Source organism: Symphalangus syndactylus, chromosome X (assembly GCF_028878055.3).
Source record: "Symphalangus syndactylus isolate Jambi chromosome X, NHGRI_mSymSyn1-v2.1_pri, whole genome shotgun sequence".
Lineage (NCBI taxonomy): Eukaryota > Metazoa > Chordata > Mammalia > Primates > Hylobatidae > Symphalangus > Symphalangus syndactylus.
In genome coordinates, this window is record NC_072447.2 from 35,713,332 (window position 1) to 35,731,158 (window position 17,827).

At 35.4% G+C, this 17,827-nt stretch overlaps 1 protein-coding gene across 8 annotated transcripts in view; it reads left to right on the top strand.

Annotated features, from left to right (window-relative positions):
- CNKSR2 (connector enhancer of kinase suppressor of Ras 2) overlaps positions 1-17,827 on the top strand; it is a 283,752-nt gene that overhangs the window by 221,101 nt on the left and 44,824 nt on the right. For all 8 annotated transcript variants that reach the window (XM_055268902.2, XM_055268903.2, XM_055268904.2 and 5 more), the window contains 5 exons: positions 2,067-2,140; positions 2,419-2,490; positions 8,320-8,387; positions 13,734-13,834; positions 16,020-16,566. In XM_055268902.2, coding sequence (XP_055124877.1) covers positions 2,067-2,140; positions 2,419-2,490; positions 8,320-8,387; positions 13,734-13,834; positions 16,020-16,566 — 862 coding nt within the window. The remainder of the gene's footprint in view (positions 1-2,066; positions 2,141-2,418; positions 2,491-8,319; positions 8,388-13,733; positions 13,835-16,019; positions 16,567-17,827) is intronic.

Here is a 17,827-nt window from a genome sequence, read left to right on the forward strand (position 1 = left end):
CTGCCATATACTAGATTATATCCTATCTTTCAAAGTTTAAGTGATGAAAAACTGTGGCCCCTTTTTGTTGAACTAAGTTTCATTTAGCAAGTTATTGTTACTGTTAGCCTTGTGAGAGATGAGTGAAGAATTCTACAGTATACCTCGCAAGAAATACCTTTAGTATGATAATATTTTTAGGAGAAACGTAAAAATCCCTCATTACATCATTATGGGGAGATAATAACTACCTCAAAATATTTTAAATTGTTCAGAATTTTAAATGTTTACATTATGAATGTCAAGGGTAAAATAACATAGAAATTAAAGTTGGGAAAAGGATTTAAAAATACTGTCTTGTCCTTACTCCAAGATTGGAAGAAAAAATATTCAAATATTGAAAAAGTTTAATACTACTCTTTTTCATAACACACATTCAGTCACTATCAGTAGCATCAGATTTTTGTTTTGCATGGAAGCTTAGCAGTGAAAGCAGTCGTACAAATACACAATCTAAAAGAATAGAGAACTCTTTTTTTCCTCTGTGATAGTGGATGGGAGTATAATCTCACTTGAACTTGATATATAAGGAGCTATGGATATAGCACAGATCAAATGAAAGTTAGAGATAGTAAAACTCAGAGGAGCTTGATCATGAGCAGAACAAGGGATACAATGATTAAAGCATTTAGCAAAAGATAGTTTTAGCTTAGTTGGGATAACTCGTATCTAACATAATATTTTGGATAATTCTTCTATCTTGTTTTTCCATCCAGCATTAGAGAGAGGAGGATTTTATGGATTTTATTCCATTTTCCAGGTGAAAAATGACCTTTATATATATAGCACATACCCCAAGCCAGATATTTGAAAGTCAAATTGACCTATTTCATTTGTAAACTCTTGAATGCACAAAATAATTGTTATAAGACGCTGACAAGCTTGCAGAGAAGACAAGAATACTTATATACTGTTGGTGAGAGTATAATTTAGTTCAGCCATTGTGGAAAGCAGTGTGGCAGTTCCTCAAAGAGCTAAAAGCAGAACTACCATTCCACCCAGCAGTCCCATTACAGGGTATATACCCAGAGGAATGTAAATCTTTCTACCATAAAGACACATGCACGTGAATGTTCATTGCAGCACTATTCGTGATAGCAAAGACATGAATCGACCTAAATGCATATCACTGACAGATTGGATAAAGAAAATGTGGTACATATACACTATAGAATACTATGCAGCCATAAAAAGAATGAGATTATGTCTTTTGCAGGAACGTGGATGGAGCTGGAGGCTATTATCCTTTGCAAATAAATGCAGGAACAGAAAACCAAATACCACATGTTCTCACTCATATGTGAGAACTGAATAATGAGAACTCATGCACACAAAGAAGGGAACAACAGACACTGGGGGCTACTTGAGTGGGGTGGATGGGAGGAGGGAGAGGAGCAGAAAGAATAACTATTGGGTACCAGGATTAGTGCCTGGGTGATGAAATAATCTGTACAAAAAACCCCTGTGACACGCATTTACCTATATAACAAACCTTCACGTGTACCCGTGAACCTAAAATAAAAGTTAAAAATAATTAAATAAAAGATCACTGTTATATAATTAGAAAAAATCAAATTTGATAAGAGATTTGTTAGAGGAAAATTGAATCAATAAACATCCCTATATTTTACATCTGAACATTAAGAATAATAGAAAATTGTGAATTACAAAAGTGGACTACGTTTATTTTATATGTTATAAAAGTGTATATATGTTCTGACCAGAAAATTAGTTATAAAACACATTCTACTTTGAGAATTAAAGAATTTTCCATTCTCATTTTAATATGAAAAAGACTTTTTAAAAGTTCTATACGTATTTTAATTAGTAGTAGTCTAAGTGTTCAAAATATGTCTTCAATTTATGGAATACAACAGGTAAGCATTGAATTCTTATCTCTAAAATATCAAATTTAAGGAATTAAAGGAACGGATTTATTAGTACAGATATCTAAGCCATAGTTTTGGAGTATCATTACCTTCACACCTTTGTATATAATAAACTAACTAAGAGTCTTGGCTCTTCAGGATGAAAAAGCAGAAGGATTCATCAGTCTGCCTGAATTTAAAATTGATAGAGCCAGTGAATGCCGCAAAAAATAGTAAGTTGATTTTATTTGGGAAGAGGGAATGATAGTTTTTTTTTTTTTAATTTCCAGCTTTTAAATTATAGGTTGCTCATTTAATGCTTTCACATTGAGGTAATAAGAAAGCAGTTTTGTGGGCAGAAAATTGAACTTTTTACTGATTTCTGTCACCATGATAGAAGCATTATATATGTGAACTTGGGTTAGATGTTGAGGTAATTTTGCCCATCAGAATTATTTGGTTCAAACTTATTTCCCAATTTGTAATAAACGTACTTTGTTTCCTTTTGCAGTGCATTCAAAGCCTGTCATCCTAAAATCAAAAGCTTTTATTTTGCTGCTGAACATCTTGATGATATGAACAGGTAAAGTATTTCAGAGTATGTAGAAGGTCAGTGAGGCCTAGAATTCTAAATTTTCTGCAGTAATGCTTAGAGAATGATGTCACTGAAGTTTCTAGATCAATCAGTTTAAAATAAAATAGACCCAGACTAGCTCCATGCAGCCGTATCTAATTTTAAAGAACATCATTTAAAAAGTCAAAATAAACTCATTAAATATTTTTGTCAAGTTTACCAAGACCATATACAGACCCAAAAAATCTACCACCAAAAAAAGGGGATTTTTTAAGTTCGTTTCAATAATATGTCTTAAAATTGACTCCCAGATGGGGGAAAAAGAGATGTCTACCAAAAAAGCTGACTTTTTGAAGTACTGAGTATTTTTGACAGAATGTTCATCTCAATAATTCAGGCCTAAGAAAAATTAGTATTTCTTTCTGTCACCTTTCATCTTTCACCTGACAGGACCACAACCAACAAATCAGATAGCTCAGTGGTTACTTGGTGGCTCAGGGAAAACCTGTATGTATATATTTTTTTCTTTTCTCATCACCTACCACATTCTGCTTCATGTTAATACTTTGGCTTTTATGAATTTTGTGCTTTCTTCCTTTCTCTTTCCTTTCCCCTCTTCCTTTTCTAGAATTATAGAAATTGAGTTTAAGATTCAAAATTTTCCTCCTTTCTATAACTTACTAGCCAGTACATATTACAAATATAACCTGCCTAAAGTTAGGGAGAGGCAGCATAGCATCATGGTCAGGAGCATGGACTTTGCAACCAGACTCTCTAAATCCCAGCTCTACCACTTACTAGCTGTACAGCCTTGGACAAAGAACATGACCTCTTCATTCCAATATAGTCTTGTCCAATCTATACAAGAGGTGGGTGGGGATAATAACCAGCCCAATCTCAGCTCTACACTGATTAGCTGTGAGACCTTGGGCAAGAAACTGAACCTCTCTATGCTGAGGTATTGGCCCTTTAATAAAGTGAAAATAATAATGACCCCTATCAGTAAGACTTTTATAAGGAGTAAATAAGCATACATAAAGGACTTAGAACAGTGCCTGCTGAATTATAAGTGCTATATAAATGTTTACTGTTAATATATATTCCTTTTATATACATTGGGTTCTTACTCCATCTACCTTTCTCTAAAACAATTGTACCCAGGCATTTTTAAGCACAAAACTGTATAGCTGCATAAATTTGCTTGAACATACTAAATGAACACTTAATGTCCTTTTATAAATAATCTTGTTATTTGATATTTGGGAATACAAGCATGTTTTTTTTCAAAGCAAGGATACGAATACAAGGAAATGGCAAAGAAAGATGGTGTTGAAAACACTTGATTAAAACTTTTATTACTAATAAAGGAATTGAGCCTTTCGTATAGTTTCCATAATCTTCTCTTAATTCATATAACTTATCATTCTTGAAATTTCACACCAAGCTATAAAATTTAAATTGTTTTTTCTCCTTGTTCTCAAAATGAAAATATTTATTCACATTCACATGGAGAAGGAGAGGTGTGATACTCTATTTTATGTTTTAATTATTTTATAATTCCACTGTTCTAGTACTTACTTTCCATTTTACCATATGTTAAGCTCAATACCCTTGGGATAAATACGAAGAATTTTCATCATGACCACACTGAAATTAAGTGGCATACATGAGCATATCGTATCTTACAAGATGGATGCACTAGAATCCAGCCAACTCCAAGAATTAATACAATGTAATCATTCACGATACATGCTAATTGGGATCTTTTTAAGCTTAGAAGTTGCCTCTTTCAAAGTGCATTTTATGAACTATAAAATCCTTCTTGGCCTTCATTACCCACCCCAAGTTAACAATAGCTTCAAAAGGATGCTGATGTCACTGCTCTTTCCTAATATTTTGTGGCTGTATCTGGTTCGGGATATCGCAGAAACTAAACCAAATTTCTGTGGTTCGTTTTGTTGGTTTTCTAAGCAATAGGTCAAAGAAAAAAAGTGAAACATTAAAAAGGCCATCTCCACATTATACATTTAAAAGTGCTGTTTTATGTAAAGGCGCACTACAACTTTAAGAATTTAATTGTCCCAAAATACTGAATTTTATTTTAATTTAATTAAAATGGATTTTTATTGTTTTGCTTTGAATTTTGCTTTCTGAAAAATAACCCTATTCCTAATGTCTACTTTCAATGGGAAGATTTTTAATTACTTGTTAATAGAAGGGGGAAAGAGTCAGTGCTAAAAATATTCACAGAGGGTTAATGATGGGGAGGAACACCCACCTACAGCTTTGTCAAGTCACCTGATTGTTACATAACGGCAAGATGATCTGGGTGTTGGTTTGTTCTATATGTAATCTTTTAAAAGCATTTATCTAAGTCTTCAAGAGATTATATATTTATAAAAATTATTATAATTATAAATATATAATGTATGTGATTATTTCATAATTTTTTAATGTCATACCTACTTATGAAAATACACCATGTTTCAGAGAAATATATTTTTCTGTTCCTCATTTAAAAAAAAAAATGTAATGCTGGTGGTGACAGGACTTAGTAATTGGTATTAAAAAGTTATCCTTACATTTAATTTTCTTCTGTAAAATCATACACATATATATACACAATAAATATTTATATATGTGTATACATACACATACACATAGAATATTAAAATATCACCTTCTATTTTGAGAAGCAGTAAGTTTGATTGTGAGGTAATTTGCAAAAACACTTTTAGGCACCCCACTACTGTTCATGTGTTTCAGCAGAAATAAGCACTGAAACATTAAAAACTGATTTTTTTCTTGCCTGTGTAAAATCTATGGGGATAAAATAAAACATCATAGTACTCAAGTATTCTGAAGACTTATTTACTGAATTTGTTTGGCCTATATATTCCTTACCATGTCAGTACATATGTTCTTGTAATTGTGATGACTCACCAATTCCTATTTGGTAATTATTATTTATACATTTCTCCCATGGTTCTTTCTCTTATTTCCCTCTAAACACATTATTCTTTGTCAGTTGTGAATATCTCCTTTGAATGTTCGCTATAGGTTCAATATCACCTCACCTGTATTTTCCTATTTTAAAGCATTGGTGATATGGTAAGGTACTGACTGAATTTAGACCTGCTATTAAATATCTTCCTCCTAAATATATTGAATAGATTCTAAATTCAATATTGTATCTCTGACCATCTTACCTAAAATAGCCTTCCCTCATCTGCAGCATCTTTGGCATTCTAATTTTCTAACTTGCTTGCTTGTCTGTTTTTAAATAGCATTTGCTACTATTTCACATATGTTTATTTGTATCCCTGTTTAGTGTTTATCTCCCTCACTAAGATACGGAAATCATGAAGGCAGGCACTTTGTTTTATCTCTGTATCCCAGGTATCTGGTACATATAGGCTCTTAATAAATATTGCTTGAATCAGTTGATGCATATGTGTCTGCTTTCATAATAACCAAAAATATCAAATCATAACTGTAACAAGTAAATCAGTAAGTATCTTCTAGTTTAATCCTAAAGGATAAGTTTATCCAAGATAGCACCAACAATTGTGTTGTATTTAGCCTCTTGTGGCTCTACACAGTGGCCTGAGTATATCCACACATTTTCTAAACAATTTCTTCAATGGACAAAATTTTTCTTCTTAAGAATAGTTTAAACTTTCAATTGTCTTATGAAACTTAGTAAATCTAGAGTTAATTGAAGGCAGAAATTACGTCTTATTTATTTCTGTATCCCTAAAACATAGCTTATTGTTCAGCACATAGCAGACACTTAATAAATGCTGTTGAAGTGAAAAATTGAGCAAGCCGCTTTTTAGTTTCCTAATTTATTTCATAAGGACCTCATTGTTCTTTACATTTCTGATAAGATGAAATTTGAGTGTTTTTTTGTTTTTGTGTGTGTGTGTGTGTGTGTGTGTGTGTGTGTGTGATGGAGTCTCGCTCTGTCACCCAGGCTGGAGTGCAATGGCACGATGTCGGCTCACTGCAACCTCCGCCTCCCGGTTTCAAGCAATTCTCCTGCCTCAGCCTCCTGAGTAGCTGGAATTACAGGCACCTGTCACCACACCCGGCTAATTTTTTGTATTTAATAGAGACTGGGTTTCACCATGTTGGTGAGGCTGGTTTCGAACTCCTGACCTCAGGTGATCCACCCACGTCGGCCTCCCAAAGTGCTGGGATTACAGGCGTAAGCCACTATGCCTGGACTTCCGTGATATTTTTTAAAGTAGTAAATACAATGCACTGGATTAAAATTCAATAATAAATTTTTCTTTAGTGGTATTATCATTTTCACCAAAAAGCACCAGGCCAGTCTTTCCCAAGAGTGGTAAGATATGCCTTGTAGTACAAATTTAACCCCTTTTTCACTGCAAATCAACTTAGACCAAATTTTAACTTTGAACTTTTACTAATGATTAGAGTCATTTTTAAAACATTGTCATGAAGTTTACTTCTTGATTTATAGTTTATAATTTTCTGGATGTGTGTGTGTGTGTCTATATATATACCATGCTACTGAATTCATTTGATAATTTTTATTTTATTCCAGTTCTACTCCGGTCCTTTCTTCACTTCCCAAATGTACCTGAGGTGATAATTACATTGTAGGCTTTGCTAAAATGAAGTTAGGTTTTAATTGACCTATTCTTAACAATTAAAGCTTAAGTTTCCATAGATGCAATTTTGTCTATTAGAGACACGACTTCCCTCACTTTTCAAGATATTCTAAGTATCTGATGCACAGTTAACACCATTTGGCATAAATGATGAAATATGAGTCACTTCAAAGAATGTGATCTTCCACTTGACAGGGAAGATAAAGGTCTTAGGAGAAAAAGTTCTCAAGCACAATTTTTTCTTAAAAATATATCTAGATTAGATTATTCCACAACTTAATGACATTAACCATACTAGTGATTCTGGACATATTCAAGCTAGCTTGAAATGTAGGTTTTTCCTCAATTTCTGATTTGGGAAAGTGTATGGGTTATGGCTCAGGATTGACCAAAGGGAAATTTGCATGTTGTTTAAAGACTTGTGATTAGATAATCTGATAGTGTAAATAGTTGAAATAATGAACATAAGGAGAGCCCTGGTGGGACAAAAGAAAGATGGTAAAACTATGCTTTGCTTTAGGCAGTCCCTACATTGGCAATAGCAGCACTACAGAAAGAGCAAATAACTGAGATTTATTTTTAACTTACAATTGCTCATGAAAATACCTTTTCAAGATCTAAACAGATGTTAAAATTGTAGAAGTTCATTGTGTCTTTGGAAAACCCCATACCCTTGTATTTAGAGACAAGTGTCTGAAGTACTCCCAAGATGTGTTTCCTGTTAGATTGTTAAATAAGCTTAATCAAAACTATGATTTCATAATAAAACTATTATTTTGACAGGCAAGGTCCGTAACTTTTTCCCCTTATCAGGATAAATTGAACCTGATACTGTTTAAATATCTCTAAAGGAGCATTTGCTCTGAAGAAACAGAACAGCAGGAATATTTGGAGTACTTCTACATTTGGAACAATAGAATTAATATGGCTTTGGTCATCTCCAAACCCTTTATGTTACAGATATTAACAGCTTTGCCCAAGACTTTCCTATTGAAGTAGCATCTTTGGTATGGGAGCAATTTATACTATAGCAAATTATATCTCATTAAAGATTCTATGTATCAATAGTAGCAAAGAACACATCTTATATGTAGGATTATTCCGTATATTCTTAGACATTTTAAAACAAATGTTTCTAGGAAGTAAAATATAAGAAATTAGGTTACAATGTTATTGATTTTAATATTTGTTTTTTCAGGTGGCTTAACAGAATTAATATGCTGACTGCAGGATATGCAGAAAGAGAGAGGATTAAGCAGGAACAAGGTAAAGAAATACTTTTTTTAAATAATTATATTATACTTTTTTTTCCTGCAGTTATCCTATTCAGAAATTCATTGCTATCACTTGAGAGAAAATACATGTCAATTTTTGGTTCTTTCTCTTCTAGGCACTTAAGTGAGGTTTAACAACTTATATAGATAGGGACTGAATGCTCAAATTTTTGGAGCAGCTAGTGTGGAATTCTCTCCTATTTGTTACCCCCTCCTCCCATCTCTTTCCTGTGAAGAAACAAAATCTTAAAAATGGAAAAAGTCTATAATAGGTCTTATGATTGAACCAAGTCCAGATCCTTAGCAGTGAGCAATTTTTACTATTTAGCAGTTTTATAGACATTTAAGTGGCCTTTTATGAAAAGAAATGAGATGAATGATGTTTTCTTTCATAAATTTTCTCATTTGATTATGTTCTTCAGCTCTGTTACTATGTAACTCTGTGATCTTATGGAATTTGCCTTGGTATTGACCTCAGATTTATGAAACACAGTGTTATGGTGCAGAATTGAAATCTTAAGAACAAAAGCTGTGGTCATCATTCTCAGGTGGCTTCACATTTCCCAAAGGGTGTTTGTTGTACATCCCTTGGAAACGTAAATAGGTTTTTGAAATTATCTGTTAAAAGAATCCACAGATTGACATACTTATAAACACAAACCTATTCGTAGTTGTGTCTTCAGTGGGCATAGCCAGTTTATTGATGTGGAGATTCTAAAAGCCTTCTGTTTCCTTTTAGACTTAGAGTAAAATCTCAGCCAGGTTTTTTTTGTTTTGTTTTGTTTTGTTTTGTTTTTTGTTTTTTGTTTTTTTTGTTTAGATAAGGTCTCACTCCGATGCCCAGGCTGAAGTGCAGTGGCGTGATCTTGATCTTGGCTCACTGCAGCCTCGACCTCCCAGGCTCAACGATCCTCCCACCTCAGCCTCCTGAGTAGCTGGGACCACAGGCACACACCACCACAACTGGCTAATTTTTGTTTTTGTTTTTGCTTGTTGTTTTTTGTAGAGACGGAATTTTGCCATGTTGCCCATGCCGGTCCCGAACCCCCGGGCTCAAGCGATTCGCCCATCTCCCAAAGTGCTGGGATTTCAGGCACGAGCCATCGTGCCTGGCCTTCAGCCAACTCTTTTTAAAAACACCTGAAAACTAAAGTTTTTAAAGATCTAAAGAAGACAGCCAGATCCCAAAACCAGTATGTCAGCAAATGTTTAGGCACAGATTAGTAAATTTTTTCTATAAACAACCTAATAATATTTTGGGCTTTGCAGGCCATACAGTAGAGACTATATGTTGCATAGACCTAAATTTATGGTAAGAGTACTGAAAAAAAATTAGTCTTCCTTTTCAGATTTCTTTAAAAGGAATAAAACAGTTCTCTAAAAGTGTTTATAGATTTTTTTCTGATTTGTTAAAGACACAAGAATTAGAAGTGTGGGCAATGTACTGATAGGAAAATGAATCTCTGACTCAATTTGCATAAATATAAGGGAGCTTGGTTCTTAGGCTTAACTTCTGTATTTTATTACTTGGCATTACTATGAACCTGAGCTTCATCTTGATTTTAGTGAATTTCCTTTGTACTTGGTTATATAGCCAAATTTTATTATGGATGAAATAACTGGTAAGTTATATAGTTATATTGGACATTCAGGTTCCAAAAAGTATTTAGTCTGTGGATTCATGATGTATTGGTCTATCATGTGAGTAGAAAATCATAGGCAGAAGCTAGTAGTTACAATTTAATGCAACAAGAATCCTGCTAATGCAATACAACCAGAATCTCTGAAATAATTTTAATTTCCACATACAATGCATGTTCCTCAGTCACTTTAGCATAGGTCAGAAACATATTAGACTTCTTACCTCCTGAATGATTAGGTTGCATGGTATTCCATGTAGAAAACCACTAGATGCACATATCTGCTTCACACTTTCCTATAGAGTTATTTGAGTAGAGTTATATCTTCTGAGTACCATTCTAAGTAATGAAGATAAGCTTAAAACAAAATATAGCTCTTTGAGGATTGGGAATGTTTCTCCACGATGGAAGGACATAGCTGCCAGATACTGTTTCCATCTAAATAGCCAGTACAGCTTAGAAGTGACTCTTTCATTGACTTAAATAAAAATTTAGTGAATTTCTGTCTTTGATTACAGAAGTATAAAAGATGTGGGGTTCTCTTTCAACATCCATTGTTGTACTTAGAGAAAACAGAGTTACACTAAATTCAGCTGCCAAGATAACAATTTGGCTAATTGTCTACTGATCATTTTTGTATTTTTTCCAGCTTCAAGACAGACATTCATGACATTATTTTCAGTCACACATAAGGTCTTTTTAAAGCCTTAATCACACAAAAATGAATGAAATATATTGTATTTCTTTGACAGTTCTAAATGAAAAAGTCTTTTTTTTTTCAAATTATCCTTTTGTGTCAACATGAGAAAATATAGTAGAAGTTTTCCTCTTCTAGTGATGGCACTGCTTTTTCATGATTGCTTATAAAATTGCTATCATTGAAAGAGACATTAAAAGTATCCATTTCATTTGTGCTATATAGACAGCTAAGAAAAATAATTTGCCATTAGAAAAAAATCAGACTAGTTTTCGTCCTCTAAGCAACAGTGTATCTCTAATTTTCCACACAAACCCAAAAGATCCTAACTAAAATTTCTATGTAGCCTCTTCTCTGTCATTGCTCTCTCAAAGACACACAGCTTAGTGTAAGAAAAAAAATTAATTTGCAAAGTAGTATTTCAGCCTTTTGTTAGGCAACCCAAGAAAACTTTGGATTGATGATGCTTTTGGGAATTGAACAATGAGAACACTTGGACACAGGAAGGGGAACATCACATACCGGGGCCGGGGCCTGTTGTGGGGTTGGGGAGAGGGGGGAGGGATAGCATTAGGAGATATACCTAATTAAATGACGAGTTAATGGGTGCAGCACACCAACATGGCACATGTATACATATGTAACAAACCTGCACGTTGTGCACATGTACCCTAGAACTTAAAGTATAGTAAAAAAAAAATATATATATATATAAAAACAAGAATTCCATCAAATAGTGGGACTAAAATTCTTCCTAACTTAACTGGAAGGAAAAAGTAGAGAAGGAGCCTTCCAAAATCTGTCACTTGTAGTGACAGCTATGGAACCCTCGAAAAAATCATGATCATCTCCTTAGTGTGCTAATAAGGACCACTTGAGGTATTAACGCCTTGAAGATATCAGTGCAAGCATCAAGGAGATACTCACAGGTGCCACAGTTCATGGAAATAGTGGGAAGAATACTGGCAGGGTGATCTTTCCTTGGCAGGGGAGAGTTTGCTTATTCCATTTACCTACAGGGTGATTTCCCAATAGTATTTCAAGCTCTCACAAAACTACCAAACCCAGGCCCCAGGACTCCAGATTTTACTTTTCATTGCTGGGCCTTGCTACAAGAAAAACTTTATGTCTAAGAAGAAGAACACCAGGCATTTATCGCTTATGTAATCTGGGTCACACTGTCCTGTCATGCTACTACAAATACACCCAAGAAGATAAGCAGTTCTAATATTTATTGAGTGCTATCAAGATGCAAGGCACTTGAATATGTTACCTTATTTAGTGCCCACACACACACAACTCTGAAAGGCGGTTATTATTAGATTCCTTTTACAGATAACAAAACAGACTCAGAGAGGTTAAATAACCACCACAAGAGCACCAAGATGGGAAGTGGTCTAGCTAAGATTCGAACCTACACCTGTCTGACTATATAGTTAATGTGTTTTTCCACCAGCATTTGCTGGGTCCGTTTCTGGGCAACTGTGCCAATTCATATTTGAGGGAAAACTTGGTATACTGGCTGTCACTGGCATGAACCAATGGAAAAAAACAGATATCAAATAAGATTAACTGGTCTTTGCTTATCTTTTACTCAAAGGGAATAATTAAAGCAGCAATAGAATTTTCAGAGTCTTTGTATTTTGAGGCCTGAATATAATTGAGAATGTATTTTATTTCCAACTTCCATTGCTGAAGAATTCATATTCACAATAGCCAGAGGTATATAGCAGGAGGAGATAGGGGGATAAAATATTCATCAATATACACATCAAACTCTCCTGCTATACTTTACAAAAGAGTCCCAGCAACTTAGTCTCCAGAGCTTTAGGGTAAGGCAGTTTCTTAGTTCAAATCCCAGATCTATTACTTTCTATTTGATATATAGTAATTTCTTAATGTATGTTAGCTGTGATTATCATTAATAGTAATCAGCACTGCAGGGAAACCATATACAAATATTACAATATGGGAATTCGTGGGTGGAGAGGGGTTCCTGTAGATATATGTGCCATGATTGTTCACCTAAATGTGAATATTAGTTAAGCCTTATGATAGTTCTTTTGTGATTTAAATTTTCATAAAAATAAGGAGACTTGTTTTAATATGTCTTTTCTTATCTGAAATTGATGGATAATACTTCAGGTTTTTTCTTGTAAATCATATAAAGAATAAAAACAGCAGTTACAGGGTGGTTGGAATATTACTGGAACAGATTCCGATTATTAGCCCTTTTGCTGCATTTGACTTACTCTAGTAATTTGAACTTCTCTCTCAGAGTTCTTTCCCCTCTCTCTTGCCTGAGGTCTGCCAAGTCACTTTGTCTAGCTGCTTACATTTGCTACCCTTTTAAGTAGTTCTGGAAGTTTGGAACTTGCAGCCCACATCAGCAGATTTGCCCTTTTGCATTTGGCAAGAATCAGAATTTGCCATGTGTTTCCAAGGAGAGGTGGGAGTGTGGTGTTATAGAGATTCATGTCAGCATGAGTCTGGAAACAGTGATTGTTAGATAATCAGTGAACTGAAGCCAGAGAAGAGAATTGAGAGCATTATTTTTAGAGCTGTTTATATCTGTAGAGAGCCACAGCAATGTATGTATTGTTTTTCTTTGAATATCTTTAGGATAAAATGATATACCTTTAAGAGGCATCATGTGATATCATTCATTAATTGAAGCTTCAGAATAATTGGATCTGAAATCTAAGGTACCCCTAAACCTGACTGAGTTCATGCAGTACGTTTTTCTTAACTCTCTAAAATTATGGCTGCGTGTAACTGCTTGCTTTAAAATGAAGTTAGAAATAGGTGATTGTACACTTACTTTCTCCTCAAAACTCAACTGAAAATAAAAGTTGGTAGGCCAAGGGTAAGGTAGTGCTGGGGAACATGATGTTGGAACAGAATTTAAATTTCCTTTTTTTAAATGGTAGTTTATGTTCGTGAAAATATGACTAGAAACATTTAGTAGAATGTTGACGTATCCATGTCTGTGAATTTTCAGATTACTGGAGTGAGAGTGACAAGGAAGAAGCAGATACTCCCTCAACACCAAAACAAGATAGCCCTCCACCCCCATATGATACATACCCACGACCTCCCTCGGTAAGTTAGCAACAAGGACATTACTTATCACCAGATTCTTCGACCTGAAACACCCTTTTGTATGTTAAAAACATATGTAGTAGATTGCATATCAAACTTAAGGTTTCTCAGGGGAAAAGAAAACTGGGAGTCTAAAATCAATAAGCAAATTTTTTGTAAGTATACAAAGAATATTTAAGCAGGAAAAACAGTCATTACAGATTCCAGGCAGAATAAATATGTCATCACTTTTATTAACAAAATATATTATTTGTATTAAGGTAGCCTTTGTGGAGATAATCAACAACAAAAAAGTTTTCTTAGAAAAAGATATATAAAATGACCTTATCTATTCCACACTAATAAAGTTTACTCCTATGTCCTTTAGAATGAACTCATAAAAATTAATATTATATCTATATTGAAGATATTTTTGCATGTAGCTTTCTCAGCAGCCATGGGACCTGGTTTAATGTATATATGTTCGTATGGTGTGTCAGACAAATCTCTGTAAATTACTCTGTGTATAGACTGTACTTTGATCTTTTATAGGGTAAACAGCTGGTTTACTTGGGACTATCCCACTTTATGGCCCTTTCCCATCAGAATTACCAAGAGTGTCTCAGAAATGTTCCAGTTTAGACAATAATATTCTATGGTCAGGCTGGGCATGGTAGCTCACGCCTCTAATCCGAGCACTTTGGGAGGCCAAGGCGGGCGGATCACTTGAGGTCAGGAGTTCAAGAGCAGCCTGGCCAACATGACAAAACCCCGTCTCTACTAAAAATACAAAAATTAGCCAGGCGTGGTGGTGGGCACCTGTAATCCCAGCTACTCGGGAGGCTGAGGCACAAGAATCACTTGAACTTGGGAGGTGGAGGTTGCAGTGATCCGAGATCACACCACTGCACTCCAGCCTGGGCGACAGAGTGAGACTGTGTCTCAAAATAATAATAATAATAATATTCCATAGTCACATTGCCATAAGAAACAATTCTGCCTATCTTGGGACTAAGTCTTCCACATAGGAAATAGAAGCTGGATTTAGGTGATAACAACAGCTAACCTAATTCCATCCCAGTATTACTCCGGGGGATAATTCATATTTTCTCTCTTTTTCTAAAACATCAGGATCTGGATAATTTCTTTAAAATATCTATAAAAGAGGAAGAATAGGAAACAGCGTCTTCACTAAACAGCTACTTAAACATGGCAATTTGTGAATTTCAAGAAGAAAACTATTCATATTACTATTAACATGTGGGAAGGTAACTGACTGCCCACAGAGGATGCCAAGTAACTTCTCCTCCTTTACCAGGAGGAGTGGTATGCAGCTTCACCTCAGTCCGGTGTGTCCTTACTGCCACCTCAGCCGTGTTTGTGATGATCACATTTAACAAATCAGGCTCGGCCTGGGCTGGTGTGTTTGTTAGTTCCCAGAGCTAGAGTAAGGCTTGTGGCAGTAGAGGTGCCTGCAACTATTTTACAGTGTTCACTTGATGCCAGTCCTTTTTCTGATTATGTTTTGTGCTATAACATATAGCCCCAAACCTTAAATTCCAGGGATGAAAATTTTCCATTTTTCTTTTATATTTATGTGCCCTGTAGTATCTATGCTCAAGGCTAATGGTAATCCCCAGCAATGTATAGTCTCATCCTGCCAAAATTTTTAACCCCATAGAAAGTAAGACCATCAGACAGCTTTTCTCTGGCACCCATAGGAGCAGACATTCTCCTATGAAGAAAAGGAAGGGTTCTTTCTGTTTATAGGCAGCCTATTCTCATATCCGAAAGACTCTCTCCTAGTCCCCAAGCCCAAGCTACGTGAAATCAGGAATATGAATCCAGGGACAATACTTCTTCAGGATCTCAAAATGTATAGTTTTTAAACTTTGAAATTTTTGTAGTTGCTGAATTTTCTTATGTAAGCACTAACTCATACTTTCATTGTTGTAAAATTTTGCATTAATATGTCAGATTTTTCATGAGAGCTTGGTATAGCCGCATTTCAATACATCCATGTCTCTGTCTCTTAAAATGTAAGCTGGGGCCTAACTTTGAGATGTCTGCAAACTTGCCTAGTCATTAACTTGACTACATAAGAGTTCATCTACTTAAATATTACCTGGTAGAAACTGAATGTGTTCATTGGAATAGAAGTGGTCTGTTATTTTGGCAGAGACTAATCAGGGGCTCCTTTCTACAGATGAGTTGCGCCAGTCCTTATGTGGAAGCAAAACATAGCCGACTTTCCTCCACAGAGACTTCTCAGTCTCAGTCTTCTCATGAGGAGTTTCGCCAGGAAGTAACTGGGAGCAGTGCAGTGTCTCCCATTCGCAAGACAGCCAGTCAGCGCCGCTCCTGGCAGGATTTAATTGAGACGCCACTGACAAGTTCAGGCTTACACTATCTTCAGACTCTGCCCCTGGAGGATTCTGTCTTCTCTGACTCTGCAGCCATCTCCCCAGAGCACAGGCGGCAGTCTACCCTGCCAACTCAGAAATGCCACCTGCAGGATCACTATGGGCCGTACCCCTTAGCTGAGAGTGAGAGGATGCAAGTGCTAAATGGAAATGGGGGCAAGCCTCGAAGTTTTACTCTGCCTCGAGATAGCGGGTTCAACCATTGCTGTCTGAATGCTCCAGTTAGTGCCTGTGACCCACAGGATGATGTGCAACCCCCAGAGGTGGAGGAAGAGGAGGAGGAGGAGGAGGAGGAAGGGGAGGCAACAGGGGAAAACATAGGAGAAAAAAGTAAGTATATTTCTGGAGATTCTTAGCCTGTGTACGCAAAGTCCTAACCTTTTCAAACTTCTTACTTGAAGAAAATAGAACCTTGCTTCCCTTTTTTCTTAAAATAATAGTATTGCTACTCCCTTGGTCTCCCTTGGTGACCTACTTTCAGAACTTCAGTAACTTGGGAAAACATGATGAGTAATGAAGCTTATATCTCAAGATACCCACAGCTGGAGCAAATAATTTTTTTCTCCAGCTAGCCATTTGCCTTTTAAGGTTAATGGTGTTTTTTTTTCTTCCTTCTCTTATCCACTTTATTCTCACTTGCATGCACCATCTCATTGGCCCACAGTGGTTGCCCCCTGAGTTGGGTTAAGAAACTATAAATGTTTCAATCAGGTTGTTAGCAGAGCCTTGGTTGAATAAATGAGTATACACACACACCCACTCACATCTATACATATACATATTTATCTTCCCTTTTTATTGTCAGAAGATTTAAAGGAAAAATCCAAAAGATAGTTTTTCCAAGGAGAGATTTCACATAGCATTTCTTTCAACTCCAAATAGCTGAATTTGTTTCTAGAAACCAATTTTCCAAAAGCATCCATCTAATTTCTTGGTATGTATGTTGATCGTAAAGCTCAATTTATGTGAATCAACTCTTATGAGAAAAGTCAATGAAGTAACCCTCTGCCTTGTTGACATTAAGAATATCTTTACTAGTTATTAAGTTCTTTATTCAGTATGCCATACCAAGCCTCTGTTTATTACTAACATGACACATCAGTCCAGAAACCCAGGCTGGTTTAAGGGAAAGGCTATAACTCAGTTATTTTAGTAAGAAAGAAAATCTAGGTTTGGCTGTAAGTCCTGAATATAAAATTCACAAAACAAAATATATAGAAGAAATAGTATAAAACTGTTCCCATCTCTTTATTCAAAATGCAGTCTGGCCAATTAGTGCAGATAACTTGAGCAAATGGTGATGAAATCACAGTTACTTGTTTGGTACCCCTAGGGCAATAGACTTCTCTTTTTAAAAGATGAAAGCAGAATGTAGCCTTCAGCCCATTTTACAAATATATGGGACTTTGATTACAGGATATATTAGTGTAAGTTCTTCATCACAAATGGAAAAATATCTCAAAGTTCACAGATTACCAACAGGTCAAGAGCCCTATGTCAATGTCAAGCTTGGCTCATTTAAAATGATAGTCTCTTTGGAAATGACTGACAAGAAAATACAGTGGACCTCCCTTTATGGTATGGATCTTCA